Source organism: Megascapheus bottae, chromosome 8, assembly GCF_031878675.1.
Source record: "Megascapheus bottae isolate mThoBot1 chromosome 8, mThoBot2.hap1, whole genome shotgun sequence".
NCBI classification, from domain to species: Eukaryota; Metazoa; Chordata; class Mammalia; order Rodentia; family Geomyidae; genus Megascapheus; species Megascapheus bottae.
Window position 1 is genome coordinate 37,099,634 of NC_143516.1, and position 19,892 is coordinate 37,119,525.

Genomic DNA, 19,892 nt, shown 5'->3' on the forward strand with positions numbered 1-19,892 from the left:
AGAACAAAATCTGTGAAGCCCTAGGATTTCCAAAGAAATGAAATGATGTCTTATGACAGAAGACAAGGAAAGTGCCTTTTGGCGAGGTGGGTGGGGAAGGGGGGGAGGTGTATAGGGGTGTGTGCCTGCCAGCCTGTGAGGGGGAAGGAGCAGGTTCAGTTGGCAGGAAGCAATAACAATAGACTCTAAGTGATAGTCCCTTGTACATAGCTACTAAATAGCAGGCCCAAAATTTGAATTTAGGTATGGCCTGGCTTACTGCTTTCACCCCCTCTTAAGTTACACTCAGTCTCTTACCAAGAGCGATTAAAACAACAGAGTGAAAACAGAGAGAATGAGTTAGAAGTCTCTTTCCCCTTTATTTTATGGAAAAGATTTAGAGGCACCTTCTAAAGTTTATGTACTAGAGGATTACAGACTTAGATCTTCCGGCTCTGGGACAACCCAGCTGTTTGTGAAATTCTTCCCAAGAATCTGCCTTGCCTTGGCTTCTTCACAAAGCAGAAAGGGCCCAGCATGTATCTGCTGGTGCACTCTGCAGATGGCATTCAGGCTGCATGCTGAAGTTTCTACCGGGGATTAATCAGCGTCTTCAGACAGCTGGTCCATGTGCCTAATAATATTTGCAAGTAGGGTTTTATGTTACCCATGGGCCACAGCTATGCCACATCTTGATTACGACAGTACAGGCAGTGTTCAGAAACACATGCCGAGCACAGATATTTTAAGACTATGAATGACAATTGTTGGCAAAACAGTTGTGAATTTCTCATCTCAGGGTGCACTGAAATGTCTATCACCCCCTGAGCAGTAAGGTATGATGCTACAGGGCACAGGCACAATCCAAATTGGAGCTGTCCAATTGGTCTGCTTCTTTGTATGTTCATTTCCTCTTACATGTCCATCTCACCCCTACTCTCCCACCTCCACCTGTCCCTGAGCTGTGAGCAGAAGCCTCATGTCAGAGGAGAAGTCAAGACCAGACCCTGTGCTAGTAGCTCATGCCACCACCTGTTCAGGAGGCTGATACCTAAGAATCAGGGTTCAAAAGTAGCCCAGACAGGAAAGTCCATGAGTTTGCCAACAAAAAAAAGAGGAAGTAGAGGTGTGGGTCAAATGTTAGAACACCAGCCTTGAGTAAAAATAGCCAAGTGAGAAGTGAATTCAATTCCCAGCACCAGCATTTTAACAAAATGAAACCTAAGACCACACTGGGGCAGTTATCAAGTAAAAGGAAGACACATGAAGCTGGGCAGACCTTCCACTAACCTGGAGCTATTTAATTTTTCCTAATTCAAATTGATTATCATTAAGAAGGGATGGCATCATATGTGCTTGTATATTTTTTTGCCAGAGAAACAATGGTACAGCATGTTTAACTCAGGATCCATGTCATAAAGAGGACAATAAATGTTGTTACTGTTATGAGTGGGTTGCAGATGCAATGGAAAGGCTCAAATGCTTTTCAGGAACAGGAAAGAAGGGTCAAAGATTTCCCAAGCAGAAAACTGTAGGTCATCAGTAGTTTGGAAATACCAACAGTGTATTGGAAAGGGAACTAACTTTCAGAGGAGGAGAATGAATTTGGTTTGGGATTTGTTGAGTTGGAGGTGGCTGTGGTGGCGCCTCCAAGTCCAGGGTGGCCAAGTGAGGTATTATTTCATTCCACTGCCACAGCTGGCTTCTCCACCTCCTAGCTCCTTGCCCCTTGTATCACCTACACTTTTCCTCCAAGTTGGCTTGTAGCCACTTCTCTACCAGGACTCCAGGAATCCTTCCAGAGCTAATCACAGCCCCACATGGATCCATACATGTTTTCTTCATACACCCACCCTACCAGCCAGCATGTTGCTTCCTGAGACTCACAGCTCCTCCAGGCATCAGTTCCTTCACAGAACACATGAAAAAAGATGGAAGAATTCTCCACAGACTTATGGTTTTCTTTTTTCCTTTCATGAGCTTTCAAGAAGTCAAATGATGACTAATGCTGATTTAAACCTAACAAATTCAGATAGACCAGGCTTACATGGTGAATCACTTGTGGAAATGTTGTTTTTTTTTATTAAGCCTTAACATACAGTAAAATGAACAGATCTGAAGTGGGCAACTTGGTGCATTTTTATGTATGTGTCTGTTCTTGCAATGTCCCCCACATAGCCATGCCTTCAGTCTAGCTTTTAGGGTGGTTAATTGAACATATAGACACTGGCTTGTAACTGAAACCCTTAGATGTCAGCCTCCTGAGTAGCTAAGATTATAGGCATGAGTCACTGTCACCCAGCTTACAAACCGGTTGTTAAAACCTTGGTTTTTGTGATTGGCAGGTGTTCCTTGGAAAAGACTTTTATTGTTTTGAAAAATTAAGAGAAAAATTATTTTAATCGATAGAGAAATAAGAACTTATCTTTTAAGAGAGAAAAAATATATTTTGTTATTTTATAAGCTGAGCTGGTTTGTTCATCTGGACAGCTACTGCTCTAATACTGCCTACTGGCCCCTAATAACACTCTACCTGAACAACTACAAGTCAAGTACAGCTACTATGGGCTCGGGAAGACTTTTATTTTGCCCTATTAACATTTGTTGAGAACTTTCTCTGTCTTGGTGCTGATCACATTGCTTTTAATCTTACCTGCTCTGAGTAGCAGGCTGGCATTCTCAGCCATTTCTCATGTCAGCACTTATGCACATGTGCACTCACATTTACAGGCACGCTGGTAGCAACTCTCCCGTGTGTCATGAACCCAGTCTCACTGCTTCTTTAAAGGAATGATTTGCCTTGAACATCAGCAAAGAGCCTTTGTGGGCACAGAGCACATGATAGGTGTTTATGAATATTTGTGTTGCAGCAGTGAAGACCTACTCTCCTGATCTCTAGGCTGTGCGCACAGTGCTCCATGGAGCTCAAGTATGGCAGGAGTTGCTCCTAAGAGCTTCCAACACTAAGAGTCCTTTCATTGGGATTCATTGCACACTTCAGGCTTGTCTTTGGGAAGTTCTGGAACTAGATGATAGTCCCATGTCCAGAAGCCCACTCTACTGTATTCTCAGAGCATTCTCCAGCTTCTGGGCCTCAGCTTTCTCTTCTAGAAAGTAAGGTTACTGTCAGTCACCTCTAAGGTTCCTGCAGGCTAGCTGCTGGCATTATTTACTTCTTCCCTCTCCTCCCAGCTGCACCTTGCTTAGTATCTTTTTGCACAGCCAGACCTCTTTCCTTCTTTACATTACTTCCCTTTCAAGATGACAAGACCCATATTTGTTGACTGTTATCTATGAAATGAAATTATTTTACTAGGAATCTTATTATTGTTACTAATTTGTGGTAAGACATTGGATGTTACTTAACCTCTCTGAGCCTTTCATTTCCTCTGAAAACAGGTATAACAATAGTTATATGCATATATGCATCATAGAGTCATTGTATGGCTTCTTTAGAGATACACATAAAGCACTTAGCACAAGGAAAATATGGCATTAGTTATGGGTGGTAGCAACTAGTTATAGTGAATATTGGTAGTAATAGTAACGTTTTGGGGGTGGTAATGGGACTTAAGCTCAAGGCCTTGCACTTGTTAGGCAGGCACTCAGCCACTTAAGCTTCCTCTCTAGTCCTATACTCTTGATCTAATCAGTATTAACAGCCACATTGCACACACACACACTCTCTCTCTCTCTCTCTCTCTCTCTCTCTCTCTCTCTCTCTCTCTCTCTCCCCTCTCTCTCTCCCCTCTCTCTCTCCCCTCTCTCTCTCCCCTCTCTCTCTCTCCTCTCTCTCTCCCTCCCTCCCTCCCTCCCTCCCTCCCTCCCTCCCTCCCTCCCTCCCTCCCTCCCTCCCTCCCTCCCTCCCTCCCTCTCTCTCTCTCTCTCTCTCTCTCTCTCTCTCTCTCTCTCTCTCTCTCTCTCTCTCTCTCTCTCTCTCTCTCTCTCTTCCGTGTGTACATGCTGTGTTGGGTCTTTGTGGCTCACAAGCCTGATCAAAGTTCCTCCCATACAGTCTTTGCCTCCATGACTCTCTCTCCTCATTTGAATGTTATGAGGAACAGGAAGATAGAATTGCTCTACCCTTTGGCTAGTTGCTTGGTTTGGGGAAGGTTCTAAATGATAGGACCTTTTCCAAGGAAGCAAATGTGGCAACCACGATATTCTTTGATTCTTTGGAATATATGAAGAAATAGAGATATTCAGACCTTGGTAGAAAACGGCTGGTTTGTATATTAAATAGAACAAGAAAAATGTGTCTGTTCAAATGCTCCCAGTATTGTGGATTTAAATTGAATGGATTATTGTCTGGAGGAAAATTCACATATAAATTAGACTTGGAAGAATTCATAATTGTTACAGTTTTCATGTTAATTATTTCATGTTAAAAATTGTTGCTGCATAAATTAACACATTCTTTCTCGGAGAACATATTTTAGAAAGATTTGTTACTTTAATAACTCTTTGTGTATTAGAAATCCCAGATGCCTGTACTAATTAAATATAATCAGATTTTGGATTCAAAAGCACAGTAGCCATTTAACACAAACAAGCAACTAGGTTGACAAACAGGAAGATGTGGATTCCTATTTCTCCAGATTCTGACTTTCACAACGCAGAACTGTGAATTTGATTCCTGTCCTTCCTTTGTATTACAACTGGGGTTTATTAAACTCAGGATGCCGCTTTCTAGCTCAAGGGCTCCTACAGAATTATTAATCAGCCGCCTCTGTTGCCCCTGTAATCAAGTGGCAGATCAAGGCTGATCTCTCCATGAGATGCCCTCTCTCTGCCCCCATCAGCACATGAATTTCTTGTTCTCTGTCAACGACAGCATTGCCATTCCCCCACAGTGTGCCGTGACCTGAACAGCAAATGTCAGGGGAGGAAAAGGGGGAGGAAAAGCCCTATTAATTATTGAATTTAATTTTTTCCATGCTAGAAAAGCAATCCTTCCTTTGATGCAAAACAAACCCTTTCCAATGCAGGCATTGTTTCAAGTACAGAGCAGGAAATGTGCTTGTTCCCAGCTAGAGCCATGAAAAGCCACCAAGAAATAACCACGCTGACACACCCCATACCCATGACAGGAGATGGTCATCCCAGGGCTGCCTGGGAAGAGGCAAGGGCTCTGCAGCAGCCCACCCTGCCCTCCCACTGCTGGGTGTTCATTCTTGCTGAGAGTGAGCTGAGCTGTGTCCCTGGACCACCCTGTTGTAATGGAGCCTTCCAGAGCCAGAATTGTTGCACCTCTGTCACCAGACAGAAGTCGCCTTATTTGTATTCTGCCGCCTCAAGCTTCAGGCTTCTACCACGTTTCAGGGAAAGACTGCTTTGTTTATCTGCCAAGCTACCATGGTGCTGGCGGCCCAGATTAATAGTCAGGGGAGCAAGTCAGACCAGCAGGAAAATGGAGATGAACTATACAGAGTATCCATTTCCCTTCTAGAAAGGATGTGTTGAGAGGCAGATTAAAATGAAAAGCGACTCTAAATCACCTTTCCCTAGCCCAGTCTCTCTTTTGAAGATTAGAAATGATTTGAGAAAGGAAGGAGAATGATTTCTTCCATTTCCACCCTTGGGTAGCTCTCAAGTCAGCCTGGAGAATACAGATGGGTGTGATGTCAGGACAGGTCACCCAGCACCCCCGCTGCTCTGAACACCTTTCTTCTTCATCGGCTAGGGTACAGCCTGCCCTAGCAATCCTGTCCTGTGTTCCACATGGGCATCTTTTTCCTTTGTGCTGATTTGGGCAGGGCCATTTGGGGGATGTCTGTGAATGGTCAGGAGCAAGTTCCTTGGACTGCGCATCCCACATTTCTTGATAATTGTCAAGAAGGAAGCAGATGGTCACCCTCTGTGATTTTAAAGTGTGTAAATAGGAACTGCAGACTGCCATCAAACATCAGAAATGTCACTTGGCTTCCTTGTTTTGCTTTGCTGGCACAAGGATTCCAGCATTTGCATGCTCTGGATGATCAGGCACAAGGCAATGTGCATGAAAACAGCCCACGATGCGAAGCTTCTTCTAACCGGAAGGAGGGTGCTTATTTATCGCAGTGTTTCTTGTCCCCACGGGGGTCCCATAGGTGTAGACACTGTGCCAGATTGTAAGCACTTTTCCAGTGTGGTACTTATCTTCTGTATAGTATTTCTTGAACTCTTACAAGCCCCAAACATGATGAGAATGTATCCAGAACTTTCCCCAAACGTACTGCTGTTATGCTGCCTAACTCGCCGTGGCCTGACTGACTCAGACTCACTGTCCCTTCTGGAGGTTAGATCATTTCTATTTTGCCCTACATCCAAGATGTCCATTTATTGCTCGGGTGAGTTCTGCTCACTGCCCCACCCCACACGACCATAGCTCACAGTGCCCTACACACAACCTTCTTCTTTCTTCTTGTTCTCTATTTAATATCACAGTATCACTATTGTCACTATGAATCAGAAGTGTTGTTCTGATATTATTTCCTTTTTTTGTTCTTGGAAATCTGAAAGACATAATGTGAAATTATTGAGAGCTTGGGATTCTAGAATATTTAGTAAAGTTCTATGGAAGTCAACTCCCTGAGCCAGCCCTCTATAGCACAGTCTTTTCTTAAGGGCAAGTCTCCTTTGGGCCACTGTTGTATTCTTAGTAAAGATACCCATAATTTTTTTTTTGCCAATCCTGAGGCTTGAACTCAGGATCTGGACATCGTCCTTGGGCTTTCTCAATGCTGGCAGTCTACCACTTCAGCCACAGCACCACTTCTGACTTTTTCTGTATATGTGATACCAGGGCTTCATGTATGCGAGGCAAACACTGTACCACTAGGTCATGATCCCAGCCTGGATCCCATAATTTTATGTGGCATTTATCCTGGATTATTGTCATTGGTTGCCACTGTGAGGAGAGTGAGACTGGAGAAACAAGCCATCCAGAGCACCCTGTCTTCGTCTTCCAGCTCCCCTGGAACCTCATTGTCTGCTTATTTTCATTCTCAAGTAAGGACTGAATGCCCCTGATAGTTTACCTTCCTGCCTATCCAGCATGGCTGTAAAGCCCCAGGATTAGTGCCCAGAGTTTAGCCTTACCCCAATGCTCCTTACTGAGTGTTCCCTCCTTTCCTCTAATTTAGGGCTACATTTTAATATCCACTGGTAGTTTTTCCATCGAAGCCCTTCTTCTTGTCTTCACCATTGGAGTCTCCCAGGAATTTTCTCACCCCTTCCAGCCTGAGTATTCCTTCCATGGATACTTCCTAACCAGGCTTGGGACTGTGTCATATTTTGCAGTATGTTCAGGCCCAACTTCTGGCCCTTAGCTTTTATCTTCCTTGGCTTAACTCACACCTCCTCCTTTTACTCCCCAAGTGGAACAACACTCCTGTTTATTCCCCCTGTCTCTTTCCTCTTCAAACTCCCTCCCATGGCATTTTCAAACCTTAGATGGAATATTATCTCAACCCATTGTACCATTTACTTCTCATTTATTTTTATTTTAAAAACATGGCACTAAGCCTTTATGAACTATAAAGTGGAAATTTCAGCAGATGTGTCACCAGGGATAATTGAACCACTGTTGTATTACTTCGAAGCAACTGGGAAATTTGAAAGGCATTCCCTTGGCCTAGTGTAAAAACTTAGAACTTTGCTTTGACAGATTTCACTGAGTTTGAATAACCACAAAGTTTCAGGTCAGGTCAGCTTTGATTTTTCATCTAAGCAGGATATCCTGTCTTAGTCCCGCCTTGTCATTTACCCCCCTTCCCTACACACCCCATGTAATCAGTTTCCTGTCACTGACATAGTTCGTAATTTCCTTTATTCCCCAGAGTAAACAGTACTGCACATTTTTTTAATATTGGGCATAATAATTTACAGAGTTTGCGGCTTTATAATTAAAGAGAGTTCTGGGTGGCTCTTTGGTTCACAAAAACAGATCTATTGTTGAAGCTAATGCCTTTTTTCTTTGAAAATGCAATTAGGACACAACTTGTCTTCTCTGAAGGGAGGATTTGATTGTGTTCTATACTGCTTTACCTCCTCCACTTTGGCCTGTCTTTTAGCCAGAGGGGATTTTTTTCTTGAGACAGGCTAAGGAATTGACCTGATCACCAGAAAACAAGACAAGAATCAAACTCTCCAACAAAAGCTGGACCCCACCAGGCCTGTTTCAGCCCCTACCCTGCCCTGCTTGAGTCAGAGAAAGACCTGGATGACCCTGACTCATTTCTTTGTGACCATCTGTCACTGTAACCTTTCTTCCTTGGTCATTTCCTCTTTTCTCTCCTATGCTGCCATCTTCCTCCAGGCAGTGCCACAGTTTAGCTCTGTTGCTTTGCTGTGAGCACTATCCACCATCCTGTTCCCCACAGTTACCTAGAAACTCCCAGGACAGAAGGTACCCTGTGCTTGTTTTCTTTTCATAAATGCTTCATGCTACTCTGGGCATTAATGGACACTGAACACATTCTCTGATTGAATAATGTATGTTGTTTTTTCCACCTTCTTTCTCTCTTGAAGTTTGGGTAGCTTTGGCATTACTGGTGGCATTTGCCAGAACAACTCATTGCCTTTGTATGTGTAACTGTCCACCTACAATTGTAATTGCATTTACTTAGCTATTTCTAGGTACCAGAAACTGTAAATACCTTTCCATCAATTGTCATTTTTTCTTTAACCTTGTGAGTTTATTTTCATCTCTAAGTTAGAACCAGAGAGACAGAGACCTAGGGAGGCCTTGCTGTTCCAGCATGTGGACCTAGGTCTGCTTGACTCTGAAGCTCATTTCCCACATGACCATAGTAGCCTGCGTTCTACAAGCTACCACTCAGTTCCAGCTCAACCCAAATCTGGGCTTCTTTGCATTGCCACTAAAGAGCAGTTTACTTATTATCATTAAACATTTGGAATGCCACCACCATCATCTTAGTGAATAAGGACAAATATACAGCAAGTAACCAAATCAAGATGAGCTTCTAAGATGGAAGGAAGAGGTAGATTGCCTGGCCACTAGGGCTAAAGGAACTCTACAAACTGAACAATGATCTAGAGTAGGTCATCCTAACCACGTATTTGGCTGGTCATCCTGTTTCACTTAAAAACTGAGAGCATTTGATCAGATAGGCCTAAGAGTATGATGTTATTCCTAATAATTCCCAAGAGTTAAGAACAAGTTATTAAATTATTATGTTCCTCTTGTTACTCTTTTTCTTTGTTTAGAAGAAAATCTGTATAGAGGAAGATAATTTCTTTTGCCCAGCAAGATATTGGATAAATTGCTGCCTGAGTTGGTTCTTCATTCAGCTAAAACATTTGTTAAGGGGTTGCTATTTAACCAGCTTTAGGCAAGATACTCCAGAACAATGTAAGTATGGTGTATGGTCTCCACCCTCAAAGGATTTACACTGTACTTGCAGATTTAAAAATCAGCACATATGCCAGGTACTAGTAGCTCACACCTGTTATCCTAGCTAGTCAGGAGGCTAAGACTTGAGGATAGCGGTTCAAAGCTAGCCCAAGCACAAAAAGTCTTAGAGACTCATCTCCAATTAACCACCAGAAAACCGGAAGTGACACTGTGGCTCAAGTGGTAGAGCACTAGCCTTGAGCTGAAAAGCTCAGGAACAATGGTCAGGCCCAGCATTCAAGCCACTTGGCTGACCAAAAAAAAAAAAGAAAAAGAAAAAAAAGGCACAGATAAGAACTAGTAGATAGCCATAGTGGTTAAATGCTCTAGCTCTGGATCCAGTATCTTTCCATCCAAATCCCATCCCCACTATGCACTTTGAAACCTCATTTTAGCTAGGAATGTGGCTTAGTGGTAAAGTGCTTGCCTAACTTGCATGAACCCTGGGTTGGATTCCTCAGTACCACATATACAGAAAAAGCCAGAAGTGATGCCATGGCTCAAATGGTAGAGTGCTCGCCTTGAGCAAAAGAAGCTCATGGACAGTGCTGGCCCTGAGTTCAAGCCTCAAGCCCAGGTCTGGCAAAAAAAAAAAGTGTGAAACTTCATTTTATCTATATCCCATATTCTCATCTGTAGATATGTAGAACAAAACTAGTATTGGCTTCGGCCTCATATTTTAAAGTGCTTAGTATGATCCCTAATAATTAGGCAGCACCTAGTGTTTGTTTAGTTGTTGTAGGGGCTGTTTATCCACATTAAACTGCTGCTTCTAGCATTCCCTGTTGGTGAATTAGCAGCATCTTGGAAGACTGGAATGATCACACAGGACTTCAAGAGGAAAGTAGAACTTAAGCTGAGTGGCTGGGAGGAAAGGTAAAATTCCAAAGAAGCCAATTCCCAATTCTTTACCTTGTACCTGGCAAATATAATCATGCAAGGTACAAGGTAAAGGTAAACTAAACTAGATTAACTCTATTACTGGAGTAAGATGGACCAAAGTGGAACAGAAACGTGGGTCCTTAGAAACCAGGTACAACTTTGGTTTAATGTAATAAGGACCATACTGTATGGTTGAAAAAGTAGACATGAAGCTGCAATTTATAAAGTGACTAATGAAAAAGACAGTAAGTTGAAAGCAGGGTGCCATGGCAGGCTGTCTTCACAGAGGGTGATGACCCAACTCGGCATTTGAGAGTGACCATAAACAGGAAAAGACAGCTTGGAGAGACATGTCAAAGTGGGATGTAAGATACTTTAGTGACAGATTCCATCTGAGGCTTTTGAGAAAGGGACAAGTTACAGCTTCTTGCTTGTTTTCTCCCTTACAGAATGGAGATCTGAACTACAGACAGGGGATAGTGAAAAGAAAACCAGAATACATTTGAATCATAGACTGTCATAGAAAGAACTAACTTTATAAGTTAATCATAAGCCTGACATATAGAGAGGTGATTAGTGTAAACACAAATGTAGAATTGAACTAAAGGTAAGATGCCCTAGAGACTTTGTCCCTTAGATATTTGGAAATAAGGAGCCAAAAGGAGAGATGGCATCTGAATGGTGTGTCAACCCCTTCACATAGCATGATGGGCAGGATTAGTCATAGGAGGAGGGTATATTTCCTACGAATGTTAAGTAGAGAGATGTCTGGAGCACTGAGGTGTCTATGACACTTGTAAATAGAGTGGGAGGGTGATGAAGAGAATCCAGTGGAGGCAAAAGAAATGCTTGGAAGGAAAGGAAAAACACCAGGAAAAAATAAACTCTAGAGAAATAACTGATTTCTCATTTGAGCTCCACAGGGGGTTGCAGTATGCTAACTTCAACTCCTTTATTCTTGAGACATTCAATATCATTCAGGTCTGAGGCATAATCTAATATAGCACAAATGTGACAATAGCCAATAGTCAAGCAAACACAATGCCACATGATTTTGGAAACCTGACCTATCCAATTGCTAATTTCTTGTGGACACCCAGGGGCCTGAAAATGTCATGCTGGCTTTTTAAGAGTTTTAAGTCAAAATATTTTATATTTGTCTCATCTACAGTTATTCTCAAAGTAGTGATGTGTTGCCTTCCATGGTTTAAAGGCAAAAAGAAAGAATGAAAGAAATTAACTGTCATACATCCACTTACCAGCACCAGTGACTTCCCATCACATTTAAGACCAATTAAAATCTCTTAGAGTGGCTTACAAAGCCACTGTAGTATACACTCAGTTATACTCAGGTGTAACACTTGACTATTACACATATATATATGTACATATACCTATATATAACACTTGATTGTTATACATATATATAGTAGCCATTAATCCATTTTATATTTTTTCCAAACTGAGCCAAATTTCAGAAGTATTTAAGAGAGAAAGGGAAAGCAAACCAGATCAGTAGTAGGAAGGTTGTTTATTGTTGATTTTTGTCCACAAATACAACTGAATACACCACAACCTCTCCATCTCTTCTTTGGATAATAGATGGTTATTAGCACAATTTCTGCTGAGAAAGATCCAGGATCTATAAGGTTGAAATGGTTAGTATCTAGTCATTAGTTTTTGCTCCAGCCTGATAAGAAAAGGACTTCCCCCTTTTTCTTGCTGTGAATATCCCATGGCCTCTTGCCACATTATTTTCTGCTGCTATAGCCACACTTCCTCCCCATTGCAGCCCCATGAACTGGTCCCACACTCCCCTTAAAACAAAGTCTGTGGCTCCATTTCTCAAAGGGTCACTCACTCCCATTGCATTTGATACAAAACTACCTGGTCTTCCAGGTGTTTTTAAGTTTCATTAGTATATATGAGATGCACTTTCATTGTAATTGGCAGTTTTTAGATTGCTGACAACTGCATCCATATGGTGACAGATAGTGACATTAGTGCTGCCACCAAGGACAAGAAGATTCATCAAAGACCAGGGGACCAATAACAAACTCTGTGAGAAATCAAGGCTATTTTGCCTGAAAGGGAAGAATGGATGGCTAATCAACTGAGCACTTAGTTATCTACTCAGTACTATTACAGAGTCTTCTGTGTATCAGGGACTGTGCTCTGTACTAGAAACATGGTGACCATCCAGAAAGAGCATTCTATCTCTGAAGGATACCATCTCTCTACCAGAGACACACTTTAGATGACTTGCCTTCATTGGAGAGGTTCCTGTACAAGTATCACTTTAGACCAAGAGCAAAGGAAGCATAGGAGTTTGCCACAGGGTGGCAGTGGAGTAGGGACTAGTGACAAGAAAATTGCCTAGCCTGTGGCTCTAAGCCTCTGGGAACTGTCAGTCAGAGAAGGCCAGAGCAGAGGTCAAATGATGAAGGTAGGGGGTCAAGGGGACCAGAAGAGAAAAGGTGTAGGAAAATGATAAGAGACTGGAAAAATGAGTAGAATAAATCTGAGCAACATAGATCTGATCAGAGGCTATTACAGGCATCCAAGCAGGGGGTGGTAACTCCAGCAAGTCAAGACTGGACTTGGGTAATGAAAATTTAAGGCTTGTAAATCAAACAAAGAGATGATGATGGTAAAGAACAGAGAAATGAGGTTTATGGTGTTACATGGGCAGCCACAGCAAAAGCAAACACTTCTGCCCATCTTCAGATATAAAGAACAGGGCTGTGGAGGGAGGGGGCGGGGAGGAGAAGGATATGCACAATTATTAAAAAGTCCTGGGTCAAAGTGTGGTCTGGTTGATTATTATGATGAGGTTCTAGAAAAATGGTTATCACTTAGAGGGAACAATGTTGGTTAGAATATAAACAAGGTGTTGCCTGGTGTATGGTTTGTCCTGAGGAGAAATTCTACTGTTCCTTTCCTTTGCCTCCATTCTTCTTATAAAGATATTGCTAACCAGTACCATTCTTCCTGGAACCCAGGGTGATTGCAAAGTATATGCAGACAGAATGATGTAGGACAAAGACAGATACAAAATGGGAGCAGGGCTGCCAAATTTTCTTCTGCTTTTAGTTAATTCGTAGGTTCAAGTAAGGTGCCAGTGCTTTTCAACAAATGCAGTGTAAGTACATGTTACATAAATACATTGTAAAAAATACTACACATCTTAAAAAGTTAATAAAGATTAATTTTATTTTGAAATAAATCTGACTAATAAGTCAAAGCATATGTCTAAAAATGATTTCCTGTCAAAGATCAGTAGTTTTCTGAATGTTTACATATTATTCTCCTTATTTAGACTATAAAATTAGAAAGTAATAAACCAGACTAGTACAATAGCTAGTATATTTTTCTTAAACTTGAAGTTACAGAATTTTTCTCTCAGAAAATAAACAATGATATTGTTTATTTTCACCATCCCACACACCTTCAGCAATGTTACACAAGTCCTAAAAAGACGAAACACTTTTCTTGCTATTTTTATTTAAAGGATCATCTTCACAATCGAGAAAAATGCTTTATGTGCTTTGGAGATGATCAGAAATTTCTAAGCCATTTTGGCTTGAGAGACCTTTAACAGGAAATGAATTTAATGTATCTTTAATTCTCTCAATTAAGAGAGATCCTGCTGAGGTTTGGTCCAGAACAGTCTTCTCTTGACACTGGGGAAAATCTGTCACATTAATCCTCATGGCTCAGAATACAAAGCTGAGGAACAGTGTGCTCAGGATAGAAGAATGAGAAGAATGCTTTGAAGCAAACTTTAAAATACAATGAATTCAAACAGTACCAAGTCTTGGTATGGAATCATCAGCACTTGAGAAAAAATAATTCTGCTTGAGAAGCATAGATAATTAAATATTGCAAAATGCATAAAAGTAGACAAAACTATAGCTTAACTCTCCTGTTCCAGTAATGTAACATGCCACCTAGACAAATAGTAGAATTTTTAAATTTTTATTTCACACTAGTATAGAGAAGATGGAAAATTATATTGCCAGAAAATGACAGCATAGATTTGCTATGGTTGCTATCATATACCATATTTAAAGCAAAAATCTAATTGCTGTAATTTATCATACATCTGGATATTAAAACCTTACTGATTTTAAGGAGATTTTAATCATTTGCCATTTTTGCATAGTGACTTTTTATAGAAGACACTATAAAAATTTCTGATTTCATCAGCCTTTGTATGATTTTTAGGAGCTCCTATGCATAATTAACATGTTTTAAATATATAATTATGTTTTCAAAGTAATAAAAAAATCCATGTGTATTTCTTTTAGCCTGCTTGATGAAATTTCTGAAACTTCTTTTTTTTTTTTTTTTTTTTGCCAGTCCTGGACTTGAACTCAGGGCCTGAGCATTGTCCTTGGGCTTTCTCAAGGCTAGAGCTCTACCATTTGAGCCTCAGCACCACTTCCGGCTTTTTTCTATGTATGTAGTACCGAGGAACTGAACCGTGGTCTGCGTACTTGCTTGGCAAGCACTCTACCACTAGGCCAAACTCCCAGCCCAATTTCGGGAACTTCTTTATAACTGCAGAACTGAATATGTAAGAATGTAGGCTGCTGAGCCCACTTTTAATTCCCTCTGCACACATCTAGCACTGTAAAGAGCAGGGTGCACCCACCCCTTTCCTTTGAGTTTGGAGAGAAGGTTCTTTTAAGAATCAGAGAAAATCGAAAGACATGTTTTTACTGACTTTGGCATGAAGTTTCCCCTTAGTATGGAGAAGTTGGAAGGTAATCATTGAGATAAGGTCTCTCCTAAAGAAAAAATAATAATAAATTGTACTCTGTTCCTTGATTAGAAAAAGGAGTGGTACACAATAGAAAAAAAAAAAAGCGATCTAGGATAAAGATGACCACTGTAAGGAATAAGGTTGGAAGAAAGAAGATATAGGCTGGAAAATAGCCAGAGGCAAAATTATTTCTCTGCTGTGGGTGTGGGAGGCCTTGGGGAAATAAAGTCCATTTCTGTTTCAACATAACTTACAGGCAGCATCCAATTGTCTCCACCCTGGGAGAAGCTTGGTAGTTTGATGGATTTTGTGCACCTCATAAGACCAAACTGTAATAGTATATACCAGAGTTCTCATGAGAGTAGCTTAGTCATCTAATCCTGTACATTTATTAAAATATAGCATTAGTTCCAAACAAAAGAAGCAATGTATAAATCAATTGGTTCCCTAATCACCTATTCCAAACTAAACCTTCACCATCATTCCATGTGATCATAGATTCAAGAAGCCAGCGTCTACCCCTTTATTCCTCTTTGCCTTCTTCTCTCTGAATCCACTTCCTAGATGTGACCTCCCTTGTTTCTTAGCATGATAAATAACCAAGTCTTCATTCTGCAGGTGCAAAGTTCCCTATTAAGTGGACAGCCCCTGAAGCAGCCCTGTATGGGAGGTTCACAATCAAGTCTGATGTGTGGTCTTTTGGAATCTTACTCACAGAGCTGGTCACCAAAGGAAGAGTGCCATACCCAGGTAAGAACAAGACCCTTGAAATGGGCCTCTGATGGAACTTCTTCTGATACCCTTTGGGGATATCTCATCCATTTGCCTTTCTAGCCCTGAATTCAGCTGGGCAGGAGTTTAAAGAACACAGGTATTTATTTAGCCAGAGAAAGAGCAGAATCAGGAGCCACCATGGCATCCAGACAAGCAACTATTTTAACCTGTGTGCCAGGGTTGTTGTTAAGGAACAGCTAGTATAAATGCTTCAGTCCCCTCAGTGTGTAGAATCTTTCCACTCTCAGTAGAAGCGTGTGTCACCACTCCCAGAGCCCAAGTGTCACTGGCAGAGCCTCCACCCAAATGGAATTTACAGACATGTCTGAAAAGAGAAGAAAAACAAACAAAAAAGTTGCTTTTTTTTTTTTATCACACTGTGGCACTGACCCCTGGAGGAAACCTAGCAGGAAGATACAGGGACTTGTTCTCTATGCAGTCCCCAGCTCCAGCTGGCCAGAGAGCAGAAGCAGAAAGGCAATTTAGCCACTATTTTCTTCCTGTTGCTGAAGAGTTAAAATAACGCTCTGCAGAAACAAGTGTGATGTAAGGGAACTGGAGAATCATAGACCCTGGAATCATTCTGGATTATAAGATGCATGCTTTCAAAACACACACACACCAAAAAAAAAAAAAAAAAAACCATGGGTTGAGGTTGTCCATGCTTAAATTCATTAATTTAGACAGATGGAGACATAAAGGACACTTGTACCATTTCACCTCCACGCTTTAGTGGTTATAGTGCAGGAACGATCTGCTTTTTGAAATGTTAAGGACATATTTTTTAGTTACTGCTGAACAAAGAAAGAACAGAGCTCTCCTCATTCTCTGCCTAAAAAGGGAGAGCTTAACAGAGGGGTGAAAGCAGTGATAGAAATGATAGTGGAGATAAATGAGGAATGTAAGTCTCTTGCAAATCCTGGGCTTGTAATCATATCTTTGCAGTCAGAGGAACCAGGGAGAGCCGATTAATTTGTAATCCCTTTGTTCACTTTCTAAGATTCTTTCTGACCATCTTCAGAAAACACAGAGAAATGCATGTGAAAGGACTCTCCTTCTGGAGCTGGTATAGCCCCCGAAAAAAGAGAGTTGTGGGTTGACCCCACAGCAAAACTGACACAATCTGGTCTGTGACATACCCACACTGGCATTTGGAGATGCTGGTGTAAGTCAGGTTTATTGGTGCTGCTGGTGGCTGCTGCTCCCAGCACACACAAGTAGGCTGACACTCCAGGAAAGCCAAGCCATACTGAAGAAAGGGTTTGGAGTTAGGGGGAGCCCACTGAGCTGGGGGGAGGAGAGGAGAGGGGAGGGGGGGTGGCTAGAACACAGCATGAATACTTTTGAATTGCTTCTCAAGTAGGAAAGTGTGCCAGTCTGGGGATTTTTTTAAGATGTAGAGTTACCTCTTTTTCTTTTTTTAATTGTCTATGTTTTGAACTGGTTTCTTCCTCATTCCCTTACCCACCAGGTTACTAGTCACCTGATGTGTTAAATGCATTCATGAGAAAGGTTAATATTGTTAACATTTCTGTGAAGCCTTTCCTTCTAGCAATATAAAACTGCTTTTTTGTTTCTTGGGGTGACATACAGAAGCCAAGACAAAGAGTGGAAGTAGGGCCTCAGGGGGGGACGGCAGGTGTATTTCTGAGACAGAAGCTTTGTCAGGCTGGGATTTAGCACTTAAACTAGGATTCATTCACTCAGTACCTCTTCAGTCAGTGTGTGCTGTCCCACGCATTCGTTTCCCCAGGGATACAGTACAAAGAAGACATGCGTACCCTCCTGCATCAATGACCAGTGCCTGCCACAGGCCAGGGTCTGTTCTACGTGCTGAGGAGAGAGCATTGAACAAACAAATGACTGAACCCCTGTACTCATGGAGCTTACAGTCAGCTAGTTAGAACATGCATCCAGATCCAGGAAGAAATCAATGTCATTTGTGACATATTTCTTGTGAGAGAAAGTTCTCCTTTAGGGGTAGATTGCTTAAATGTATGCTGTGTGCCCCCACCTAATTGTCATAATAGAGCTGAGCCACCTGCCTCAGATCCATGCAATGGCAAGGAAATTTTAAGTGAGAACTGAGCCCCATATATAAGTTTGGGTGTGCTTTAGGCATCAATCCCTGCTTCTATTTGGTAGTGGCAGTAGAAAGTGGTGGAGAAGACAAAGTGAAACAGATTTTGGAAGGCAAGTAGGGTTTTTACACATCCAGGAAGCTAGGAGTCCCTAAGCCTGGCACATGGGAAAGCACCAGGGAGATGGAAGGTTGGACCAGTGCGAGGCCCCACAGGGGATGGGGAAGAAGAGAAGGTATGTGAGGTGAAGCCCCTGGAATCAATTACATAGGGGCTTGTGGGCCGCCACGGGAGACATGGGAGCCCAGCTGGTTGGCAGTGGAAGCCAAGGAGCTGTCAGGGGAGATGGTGATGTGAGCTGCTCCTCACCACAGACAGCCACAAAAAAATTGTTCCCAGGCCTATTGTCCTAGACATAGGCACTTCATGGTTTTGTTTTTTTTTAACTTAGCTATAATCATATTTAATTGGACTTCTGAATGTGACAGAAAATTCTTCTTGAGGGAGAAGCTTTTATGGAGGCATCACAATTATAGGATTATTATCTTAATGAAGGATAACAATTCCAAGGCACAAACAGTTTCATTAAGCTTCATCCAGATGTCACTATGATTTTTGGTGTGGCCAAGTCAGAGTATGCAGAAAGAGCGTATGCCTCTCCTCAGTTTCCTGCATCAAGTCTGTTGCTGTGTTTATTGCTGTGACTTCAGCAAGGATTCTCAGTTCCTGTCCATCAGACACTCCCATTCTACATTTTTTTTTTTTTTGCAATCCTGGGGTTTAAACTCAGGGCCTAGGCATTGCTCTTGAGCATTCTCAATGCTAGTACTCTACCACTTCAGCCACAGTACCACTTGGGCTTTTTCTGTGTATGTGATACTGAGGAATCGAAACCAGGGCTTCATACATGCTAGGCAAGCACTATACCACTAGACCACACTCCTACCCACCTTCCCCATTCTACATTTTGACATAGTAATTTCTCTGCTAATTAGAATACACTTTTGAGCGATCTATTTTTCAAGAATGGTAAGTGGTAGTATGTTTTTCTTAATTCTTCCACACCTGAGAACAGCCCTCTGATACCCTGTCATATAGAAAAAAGGTACCTTGGCTGATAGGTGAGACTTAGAAGTCAAGGAAAAAATCTTGTGAGTTTTACAAAAGGTCTCCAGACATGTCTGCCCTGCATGAAAGTCAGTCCAGCAAAGAACATCAGAGAATGAACTAAGAATGAGTGTGGGAAATGAGATCAAGTAAAGGGCTAATGGATTGCCAGCCAGAGCAAGGGACTGATTGGCTGGTTCATTAGCATGGTTTGTGAATGAAATGGGCCAAAAGGAAGGAAAGGACACTCCTGAAGTGACGGAGAGCCTTGAAATCAAGAAGCTGTTGCAAGAACAGCTCTATGCTATCTCTTCTCTGCTGGCAGCTTGACCTGAATACATACACCAAGCCTGTTCACCATAAGCCAGGGTTCTTAGCCATTCTTTGCATCAAGATCCAAAATCATCTTATACTGATGGATTGTTATATCTGAGAAATGAAAACACTTAAGAGCAGTTTTTTAGATGGATGCATAAAATCAGTTATGCAGTGCAGCCTGTCATTTCACTTTCAGAGCTTCTCAAATTCTTTCCCCTCTGCTTTTTACTCCCACTCCCCTGTCAAACTGTCAGCCACTGGACAGTGACCTCCTAATGGAACTTCTACCTCTGGTTCCTCCCTCCCACCCCTCCTCCATTACTAGTCCGCCATTGTCACCAGCAGAATTGTTATCCTAGAAAACACAGGTTAGTTATCTCACTCTAGTCCTGCTAAAATCTGGACTTTCCTTTGCCCAATGCCTAACATCAAAGACCTCATCTGGCATGGGCCTTCATCATCAGTGTTTACTTTTGCTCACACATATTTACTGATTACCTGCCGTCTGCCAAAGGATGTTCCAGGATCCCAAGAATAGAGTGGCGAAATGCATAACTCCTGCCCTCATGAACTTCCTTCTTAAGGA

At 41.8% G+C, this 19,892-nt stretch overlaps 1 protein-coding gene across 2 annotated transcripts in view; it reads left to right on the plus strand.

Annotated features, from left to right (window-relative positions):
* Positions 1-19,892, plus strand: part of Fyn (FYN proto-oncogene, Src family tyrosine kinase) — a 163,467-nt gene that overhangs the window by 134,769 nt on the left and 8,806 nt on the right. For both annotated transcript variants that reach the window (XM_090338267.1, XM_090338266.1), the window contains exon 12: positions 15,645-15,776. In XM_090338267.1, coding sequence (XP_090194393.1) covers positions 15,645-15,776 — 132 coding nt within the window. The remainder of the gene's footprint in view (positions 1-15,644; positions 15,777-19,892) is intronic.